The 10,887-nt window shown below is 35.1% G+C and overlaps 1 protein-coding gene across 1 annotated transcript; it reads left to right on the plus strand.

Annotated features, from left to right (window-relative positions):
• Nucleotides 1-921: 921 nt before the first annotated feature.
• On the plus strand, nucleotides 922-10,644 carry LOC111505548 (cysteine-rich protein 1). The gene is made up of 2 exons (XM_074178920.1): nucleotides 922-1,011; nucleotides 10,347-10,644. Exons 1-2 carry the CDS (start codon nucleotides 972-974, stop codon nucleotides 10,541-10,543), a joined length of 237 nt encoding a protein of 78 aa, XP_074035021.1. The 5' UTR covers nucleotides 922-971; the 3' UTR covers nucleotides 10,544-10,644.
• The last annotated feature ends 243 nt before the right edge of the window (nucleotides 10,645-10,887 follow it).

Raw genomic sequence — 10,887 nt, forward strand, 5'->3', positions numbered from 1 at the left:
TGAAGTTGATCGAGAAAACTGAGGCTCTAAAGATATCAAAGGTATGGGTTGGACATATCCTGCATGAATATTTGGGTATGCCAGACCTATGTTCAAAATAGGTGTCGCGCGAGCTCTTATTGGATCAAAAACAACGACGAATTGATGATTGTGAGCAAAGTTTAAAGCTGTTCCACCATAAAAAACCCTAATTTATGCATCGATATGTGACAGTGGAATCATGACTCCATCATTTCACACTAGAATCGATACGATTGTCGTATGAGTGGACTGCACCTGGTAAACTGACTCCAAAGCCTTCAAAAACGCAACAGTTGGCTGGCAAGGTATTGGTATCATTATTTTGAGATGCGGGTAGTATAATATTCATCTTGAAATGCAAAAAAACCTCAACGGCGACTATCAAATAGCGTTATTGGAGGTAAATCGCGAGAAAACGGTCTCATTTGAAGAAAAAGAAAGTGCTGTCTTATCAAGATAATGCATCGTGTCACAAATCAATAAATACGATAGCAAAATTGCATGAATTGGGCTTCGAATTGCTTTTGTATCCACCGTATTCTCCAGATCTGGCCCCCAGTGACTTTTTTCTATTCTCAGACTATAAGAGAATGCTGGCAGGAAAAAAATTTAGCGCCGATGAAGAGGTAATATTCCGAGGCTGAAATATCATACTATAAAAATGGCATCAAAAAATTGTATGGCCACTATATTCGTTGTATCGCCCTCGAAGGCAACTATATTGAATAATAAAATCAAATTAAAAAAAAAATACTATTGGCCTACGAACTTTTCAGCCCAACTGTTATTATAAAGATTGTTGGTGTATGAATGGTTACACCTTTCAATCTTTAATACCTTGTTGCGAGAACTGAGCCGATGTTTCGCAATCGGATGTCTGTTTGGAAGCACGTTTCAGTACTTCAGTACTAGTGGTTTGGTGAGCTGTTGAAGTGATAACATTCCCAATCATGCCCAACTGTTCGAAATGTGATAAACCTGTTTATTTTGGTATGCACTTTTTACTAAATGATAATTATAATAATGAATAGATTAAATGTTTCAATTATTGGAAAGTCATTCATATGATCAATGTTGGTTTGAAAAAAAATCAATCATTGAGAAACAATTAAATTTAAACATCCAATGGATGTATGTTTATTGATTTTTTAACAGTAACTTTTGATAACCGTCAAATTATATACATTATAGTTGGTTTGAACGCGAATAAAAAATACAATACTAAATTGAAATAGGTAGTTTTCAATATCTTTCACTTAAAGGTACAGTAATTTGTGCTGAATTCGAACGCCTTTTCGAGGTTTTTGGAATATAACAATCATGCGCAACATTGAAAAAATATGAAAAAAAAAATTTAGCTTCTTCGAACATTTTTCTAACCTGTAAAGAAAGCGCGTTTGAATATGATTTTTTTTTTTCATGTGTGAAAGTTGTTCGAATTCACCCCTATGTGTGGGATCAATTTGAACAGGGCTCTAATATAGGTACATGAAAATTCGAATTTTAGTTCTTGAAAGGGTTAATTCGAACAATTTCAATGAGGAAAAAGTCACTTAGCCAAAAAGAGCCCAACTGTTCCAATAAAATACATTTCTCTAATAATTGGAATGTGAAAATGAAAACAAAATATAAAATATAAATAGGTAGATACACATGAAAATTTATTTTCGGTAAACACTTGAATGACCACCTGTTCCTTCTGAGCTCCGTTGGTGGTTTCAGCTTCATTATAACGTCCTCTGTATTCACCAGACCCATCCCTAACATCCGGATAGTGAAAATAATAATTTTTTTCTGTTTTTTTATGTCTCAGAAAATCTATCAAAATGAGATCAGGCTGGTTATTGAAAATTTCCGTAATCTTGCCAAGATAATATTTATCCTTATTTTTGGGGCACCTAAACTTAACCAGGACACCCAGATGAAATACTAGCGTAGTTTTAAGTTTTTCTCTCACTAAATATAGGGGTGATGGAGGTGAAAATCTAAGCTTATCTCCTACATGTCAGAAATTGCGAAACTCGTTTTCATTGCGATATTCGATATCTACTCAGTTGGCCATATTGGACAATAAAATCAGACCGTATTGGATTTCATATTCCACTGTTTGCAACCATGATTCTTGTTATAACTGTCACTCGACATATTTGCACCATTTCATCGATAATAGGTAATTAAAATATAAAAAGCGGTTACAACTTTGATCTTTATGGAATATGGTTAATTTTGATCTGAACCGCAAAATTTCCATATGACCCCTCTAATGAAAAAGAATGGATTTGAAAGAATTGTCACAAATTCAGTGGTACAAACAATGAAATATAAAGCTCGGCCACCAATTAATCTTTATCTGATATGGTTAATTGGGTTTGATATTAGTACGCTATGACAGCTTTGACATTTGCTCGAACATTGGCACACATTTGGGAGTTCTGTGATACCTGAAGTAGTGAACGGACGTGCCGATAACGGCCACCCACAAAAAAACTACGCGGATGCCATGTACTATCGCGGGCAACTTTTTGTGTTGTAATTGTTCATTGTGCAAAGTTATTCAATGTGTGAAAGTTTTACCAAAAAATTGAAATGAAGGCCTCCCTTTATTCACGCCGGTATTCAGGCCGGAGTGGTTGGGATAACCACGTAAAGGGGGTCATGTATGTGACCCGAAGGTCTCCCGAGGAGTAGGCGACTCTGAAAAAATAAAGTGTTTTTTAAAACAAAAAATGTACGAAATAATTTAGGTTGGCAGCTTCGCTTCGAGCAAGACCGTTGCGTCCCCGACAAAGCTTCTGTCAATTATTGACAGGAGGAGCCTGGCCAATTGAATAATAGAGAGAAAGATTAAGGCACACATTTCAATACATTTTGATAAATACTTTGGTAATTCATCACTTCACTTTGAAACACTTTTTTCTTATATCTAATATAAAAATCCATCAGACAGGTTATTACCAATGAGACTTTGTTTTCTAAACTTTTAATGTTGGGGTTGCATTTAGAAAGAAATGATCTGTTCCAGTATTTTTTTAATATTAAACGATAATGATTCTATGGAATTTATAATTGATCAGTTGCTTTTGAGAAGAACTGTACTGAAACAAACCGTAACTCGTATTTTTACTTCAATATATTATAGATTTTTATCAAGTATGGGTCAATACGCCACAAAACTGTTTTGAAATTATAGTGAGGAATAGTGGAAATAATCGGTCCATCAATAACATAGTCATACATCGCCTTTAGTCAAATATAGCAATTTTTTGATCGCTGCCATAATTTAGTCACAAGTTTGTGCTCGAGTATTTGAAACAATGAATTTCAATAAATGAAGAAAGAGAGAATTCGAGGAAAAATGAATGCCATTCAATGCTATTCTTCCTTCAATCCGGGCGGGGTAGCACATTTCTATGAAATTTCAAATAACGTTCATATACTGTTGATTTAGAACATTTCCACTGCATTTAATGGCCTCCACGGCCACCAGATTTGTCGCCTGGTGATTTATTTTAGTAGGGATACCTAAAAATTCAAATCTATAGAAGACAATCAGCGCCCTTACAAGGTTTGTTTAAAGTGTCGTAGAATGACTCCGGAATTTTTTTGGAAAGGGCGACAACGTTTCAAATAACTTTATTATTGTATGGACGCATCAAGGGCTTCACACGGATCTCCGGCCGTATAAAAATTTTGGATTAACGGCTCTGTTTAGGAATGTTTGTTACTGAATGAATAAATATAGCAAACATAATATACAAATTGGTGAACTATAACATTGGTTATGTATGCATTATATAATATGAAAGTGACATCATATTTTACTTCCTTATTTGTACGTGGAATATTTGAAGGAGTGGATTGTAAACAGCTTGCCTTTTTAATCTTATCAAATAAGCAGTTTATATTTATGTAAGAATAGTTCTTTAATGAAACGACAAACTGCGGTTCGGAATTATGTTTCACCTTCCAGTATTTGTTCATGTTGCTGATTCATACCGTCAAGAATTTCTAACAATGAAACATTACTCACTGGGTTGTCTCATCCTTCCCACACAACACTGGACTGCTGACCAGTCTGCAGAAATATTGACATAGAAAAATGAAGCAACTCTTTCAATATTCAATATTTAATTTGCGTAGAAGAATCTTTCACTTTTTACTCTTATATCGGTAGATGAGCTTTAACGTCATCGTCAAGAATTAGACAAAATGAAAAAAAATAGCTAGAAGAGTGGCCTACTCCTTAGTTTCGGTCTGAGCACCAAAGAGTTTCTTGATACTTCTCCATCTTAATCCAAAGGAAGGAAGAAAGCAAATAATTTCAGAATAAACTATACAAAAATTTGTAGATCATGCATATAAATTACTTTCAGATATAAACCAACACAAAAAGCCCTCTAGAAAGTTTTTTTATATAAATATTGAATCACACAAAAGAACGAGTACTTTAGAAACAAATACTTCTACATGAACATTGAATTATACAAAATAGATTCCTGCCCCGACCAGATATTTTTCTCGAGAGAATTTATCTGGTTGAAGCTGGGATGATTCTGCAACCGTGTTAGGAATCACACGTTAAAAGGTAAGACCTCGTTAGTCCTTAGCTCGAACAAGTTTCTCAACTTCTGAGAGTTGTCGTTCGTATGGGGGCGACAGCTGATTAACGGAAAAACAGATTTTAAGCCGCTAGGTATTTATGATATGAGTGTTGAAAGTAAGGTTTTATTTTGTTAGTGAAAAACAACATGAACAAAATGAAACTCACTTTTAACACAAATATCACACAAAGTTTTTTGTACAACTGTCCTGTTTTCACAATAAAATAGACACATTTAATATTTCTATAAAAACACATTTTGACATCTCTTGTCAGTTAACTATTTTCATCTTATCGCAGTTGCTGTGAAGTGGCCGTGTCAGGTGACGCCGAATCACCTGGTTACCAACAAACAGTATTGTTTACAGCTCACGAGTTTTATTGGAAGTCACATTTGAAGTTCGTGCTGGTGTTTAATGTCTTGCATAATGAAGAACAATAATGAGGAATTGTGTGTTCCTGACTATATTGAAGAGGCTGCAAAAAGAGCTTCAATTGAATTGTTACCAAAAAAATCGATTCAGCAGTACGACATCGCATATTCTAATTTTATTAGCTGGTGTAGACTTAAAAACGAAGGAAATTTCAGCGTAACCGTCGTCTTAGCCTGTCTAGAAGAGAAATCAAAAATATGGAAGTCGTCAACTTTGTGGAGCAAGTTTTTAATGATGAAGTCGAGTGCGCATGTTAAAAATAGTGTTAATACAAGCAAATATTTCAAGCATTCTTAAAGCGAAAAAACCAAAAATTCTTACGTTTAAACAAGTCCAAAGGGTTATAAATGAGGCGCCAGCTGAAAAATATTTGATGATAAAAGTTGCTACTATTTTCTGAATATATGGAGATTGCCGGCATAGAGAGCTGTGCCATTTCTTAATGGAAGACATTAAATCAATGAATAAATCATTGTTTGTTCAAATACCAAATACAAAAACGAAAATAGGTCGTTCTTTTTGCTTTGTTGGAAACAACATTGACTATTTTAATGAATACGTTGCAGTACGCCCTTCTGTTATCAATCATGAATGGTTTTTTTCTGAAATATTCAAATTATTAATGCACTGCCATCCCAGTTGGTATAAACACGTTTGGGAAAACGCCTTCTACCATTGCTCAGTTTCTGAACCTCCCGGAACCAAAGGAATATACAGGTAACTGTTTCAGAAAGTCTTCTGCTTCTTTGTTAGCAGAATCAGGAGCAAATATAAGGGATATTAAGAAGCACGGAGGATGAAAGTCTACAACAGCAGCTGAGGGTTACATCTTATGAAAAGATTATTGCTGAAAGAATAACCCAACAGCTAGCTCCAGCGTTACAACATCGACCTCTTCACTCCAAGAATTAAATGTTAATACCCATGAAATTGTCGACTCAGCTAGTTCAAATATATTACAAGGCTCTTCAACATCGCAAGGTATTAATATCAGCAGTTGTTTCAATTGTACTTTTCATAATAATGTTCATAAATAATAATAATAATATTAATAATATAATTAATTTATATAATAAATTTGTAACATAATTTAATTATATCTATATCTATTGTTCAAAATAAAACTTGTTTATAATAAAAATTGAATAATTATGTTTTGTTTATTGCTATTTGGTAAAAAAAAATCGTGTTGAAATTATTTTTAACACGCTACTTTGTGAACATCATCTTTTAATACTCTTGACAACCATTACAAATGTCACTTTTAATGACAATTGTACAAAAATCACTTTTTCTTATCCAGTTTCAACTCCATACATTCGTTATGGGATTGAATTAGATTTGATTCATGATGTTCCTACATAATATAGTAAATGAAAAATATAAAATTTCACTTACATGGAACCCTGTCATTCTCAAGGCGAACTTCGAAGTTTCGGAATAAGACATTCGTCTTATTATATCATCAGCACCAATGTGGACAACATTACAACATGAATCACTCAATTCATTCATTAAATTACGACTTCTTGTCATGAATGAGTTAAATTTACTCATGTCATCGATGACATTACGTAATAACATTCATGCGCTTATTTGATTCAATCCCAGCCGTAAGCAGTAGAATGCCGTTATTATGAGTTGAATAATTACCATAGGTTCTGATATTCATATACCTACTGTTTATTCCCATTCATATTTTCTTCACTGAAGTTTAAATTTGTGTAAAAAATATAACCGGATTCATTTTAAGTAGTTCCAAAATATTTTACGATCAATCTGTCACCAATAATATATTATGCATGTCCTTTTAAATAATTAATAATCAATACACTTTATGCAAATTTAACAATAACTCAACACTATACTTCAATCACACCCAGGGCCGTAGCCAAAAGAAATACCACGAGGGGGGGAGGGAATCCAAATTTTCCCAACCCCACCAGCAAAATTTCCCAACTTTCGAAAAAATGAAAGCCAAGCCGAGGGATTAGTTACTACTATAATATATCAATTTTCTTAGCAATCCAAAGATTGGCTGAATGCTTATGCCCGTTAGGTTATGCACAAACAAAAAGAAATTTTGGTAATTATAAAAATAATAATAGGAATTATTCTACTTTGGTCCAAGCTCCTTGGTCTTCCACCATATCCACCATGTATAGGAATATTCAATACAAATGAAAGGAAACAACACTTAAATAATGTTATGCTTATTGTTTTCTACTATTATTTTTTCTATCTTCACGGCCCGAAATTTCCCAACTTTTCCAAGTCGAAAAAACAGCGAAAAGTTGGGAATTTCGTGGAATTGTAATTTAAAACTTTGTGGACTGTTCTCTTACTTGGGAGAAATTAAATCTCCAAGTTATGCATGTTGGGAAATCCCAACCTTCTCCCGGTTCTTTTCCTTTTCTTATTACCTCTTCGTTTCTTTTCTCTCATTTTCATTTTTTCAATTTTCAGTAATATTTTTACTATTTTTGTCTATCTTCCCAAGTCGAGAAAGCAGGGGGGGTCCCCCCATGGCGTCGGTCCTGATCACATCTTATATGAGGTAATTCATTAAGCGCTTCCCATGTTTAAATTTCAATAAAACAAAGTGTCATCAACATTTTTATTCGTTTGAAATACCTATTGATGCCATTATGTGTGGAATATAACATCCTTCAAATTTCCGCCACACCTTCTCCGAAACGTCCAAATTTCCATGACTCTGGCGAGTAAATCAAGCTAAATTTGACCGATAGCACGGGTCATGTTGACTTTGAGGACTACTGTGATTTGTGTCTTATTCGCATACACCCCACAAGAAAAAGTATAACGGAGTCATATCGCATGATCTCGGTGATCATGACCTCAATCCGCTTGTGCAGAATACCCAATGTGTCACGAACTGTGTGACATGTAGCGTCGTCCTGTTCATCCAATTCAGGCCAAAAGAATTTGGTAATCATCGACCTATAGTAGGTAGGTAGGTCTGAAGTAAGTGGGTCTATTCGACCCTCCACCGCAACCCATAAGGGTTTATTGGGCTCATACCTATTCACACTCGGCCAAATAAACCCAGCTTCTTAACGTAGCCGATTAGTTTGTATAGTGATTGGTCTTTCAGGTCAGATGGTGAGAGTACGGATCTGCCGAACTCAAAGAACCTGATTCGGTCCCCAGCGGGGCAGGCACAAAGTATATGCTCTGCAGTTTCATCATTTTCCAGACAGAGGTGACACACACTGTCTTCCGACAGTCCGAATCTCTGATTCAAATGACAGTGGCCTGTAAGAAGGCCTGTTAGACATCGTAGTTCATCCCTACTGTAGTCCAACAACTATTTGGAATCAAGCTTCGAAGGGTGAATAAACGCCTTGGAGTGAGCCAATCCTGGAAGATTCTGCCAGAAGTCCATAACTCTTCTTGCCATCCAGGTGTTGAGTGTTTGTTTGGCAAAGCCCAAAGCGATGCCAATGACAGGTTCTGGTCCAATGAAGCTGCTTGCAGCACCCTCCTTTGCAAGAGAGTCAGCAGCCTCTTTGCCTTCCAGGCCAGTATGGCCAGGAATCCAGACCAGAGACAATCTGTTTAGTCTTCCTGTCGAGGAGTCTTTTTTGGCACTTTGCTACCAATTTAGACGTTGCTCGGTGGGAGCCAAGAGCTCCCAACGCCGCTTGACTGTCCGATAATTTTTTTATTAACTTGTGAGTGAGGTTGGATCTATCCAATCTCTCCGCACACAATTCAATAGCGTAGATTTCCGTTTGAGGCCTCATCGCTGAAGATGATTTTTCCTTGCCAACTATTCCAGAGCCCATTCAGCGAACACACATCGTTGTCTATGGTTGTTCACCTTCAGCTCAGTTCTTGTAAGCGACGCAAAATTGACTGCTTTAGATTATCCTGCACTCTCTCACAGACAGCGGCGATGTTTTCGGCAGATCTTGCGTTTCGTCGACCTCCGGGTGTTTATTGAACCAGCGGACTCAAATTTATCCACCACATTACGAATAGTTCTCTCGGTAGGACTATTATGGCGACCATACAATGGGCAAAGCGCATCTTATGTTGCCCGAACAGAACACCCATTTTGATAAAACAATTTTGCACGTGGTGTGTAATGCTATATCCGTCCATGTTGCCATTTGGCAAAACAGACTGAATAAACTACAACTAATTTGACAGAAGCAGCTCCAACAAGATGGCCGGTCGGAAGACTATTTAGTTATCGTACTTATTTCGCTAGTTCATTGTCGCTTGTCCGAACTTATCTGAACTAAACTAATATCGAAAATAATCCAATCAACGTGACACACACTGTACAGTACATACATACATACAACCACATAATGTAATGAAAGTAAAATGATCTCTCTGGAACGTTAAATTTCTTGACTGATTCATCAATTACCAAATCGAATTTTGGTGCCAAAAATAATAATATCAAACAGATAAAATTATCGACAATACCTAAATACCAAGATATTAGATACAAACTGATAATAAACGTACCATATGTGACTAATTGATTATTAACATGTATACAGTGAAATAGTAAACTCTTCAATAATAGTCGAAATTACCTGTCACTAAAAAAGAAAAAAACATGTTTTTTTTTAATTGTACGTAGATGGACTTTACCCTTTGAGAGGGAAAAGTCGATTTTTCTATGGTTTAAAACAGGTGATCGACTTTACCCAAAATGCGGGGTTAAGTCAATCACACTTTGAATGAAAATAAAAATTGAATGGGAAAAATTACAAAAATAATAATGGGTTCATCAAATGGTTTAATGTTTGAGGTATCTTTATTTTCGATCTCATTTAAAAAAAATTCAATCGTTTAGGCGCTAGGATGAAAAAACCTTTATTTTTGATCGACTTTACCCCGTTTGACGGTATCTTTAAAGGGTCTCTTATTCAGAGATCTATATCTTTTGCAATACCATCTATTCTGTTATTAATGATTTCTACATATGATTCTTGTTCTTTTATCATTTGTACTAATTATTATAAGAACCTGAAGTCCGCTACTGCCATAGACATAAACAGTAGTCAGTCTCAGCAACAACTGACTCTAATTGTAGTTGCTATTATTCTGTGACTTTTTGAATTTTGTCTATTTTGTTTTCGAAAGCTGAAATTACTTGTCAAATTTTTAGTTCGTATCTTTGTACGTTTGTTAAACATTGTCCTTCTTATTTTTCTACTAGTACATTATGAGAAACACTTATAAAAAAGTACGAAAACTACAAATTCTACATTATTTCTTGCATTAATAAAAGCAAATTTTTGTTTCAGCCGAACGCAAAACGTCCCTTGGTAAAGACTGGCATTCAGCTTGTTTACGGTGCGAAAAATGCAACAAGACTCTCACCCCAGGTTCCCACGCTGAACACGATGGAAAACCATATTGCCACAATCCTTGCTACTCTGCCCTTTTTGGTCCTGGTGGCTTTGGTCGTGGTGGAGCAGAAAGTTATGTTTACAAAAAATGATTTATATCTACGACATATATTCAAGTAATATCAATTTCTGATCAAATGGATGTTTATGTATAAATTAAGAATGAAAATATATGAATCAGAATGAATTAAAAGGGTTCTATTATTTTTCATGTACGTACGATTCTTCTTTGATGAAAACTGGCTATATTATGCAATATCAATCATGACCAAGATGTTATTTTTCCATCTAAGAATTGTTATTGTTACCCTTTTCTTGAAAAAGGCACACTCATCAAATTATTGAACCGAAAACACAACGTACAAAATTTATGCTTCAAATCACTTTTTTACGTTTAAGCTTATTTGTATATATTCATAATGAGTTTTTATTCTAT

The sequence above is a fragment of the Leptinotarsa decemlineata genome, unplaced genomic scaffold (assembly GCF_025532065.1).
Source record: "Leptinotarsa decemlineata unplaced genomic scaffold, Ldec_3_MD MMD2_tig00004307_RagTag_RagTag, whole genome shotgun sequence".
Taxonomy (NCBI): Eukaryota; Metazoa; Arthropoda; class Insecta; order Coleoptera; family Chrysomelidae; genus Leptinotarsa; species Leptinotarsa decemlineata.

Coding starts and splice junctions, on each gene's coding strand:
- LOC111505548 (XM_074178920.1), top strand. CDS start 972: ATGCCCAACTGTTCGAAATGTGATAAACCTGTTTATTTTG. Junction 1,012..10,346: donor TGATAAACCTGTTTATTTTG/GTATGCACTTTT, acceptor TTTTTGTTTCAG/CCGAACGCAAAACGTCCCTT.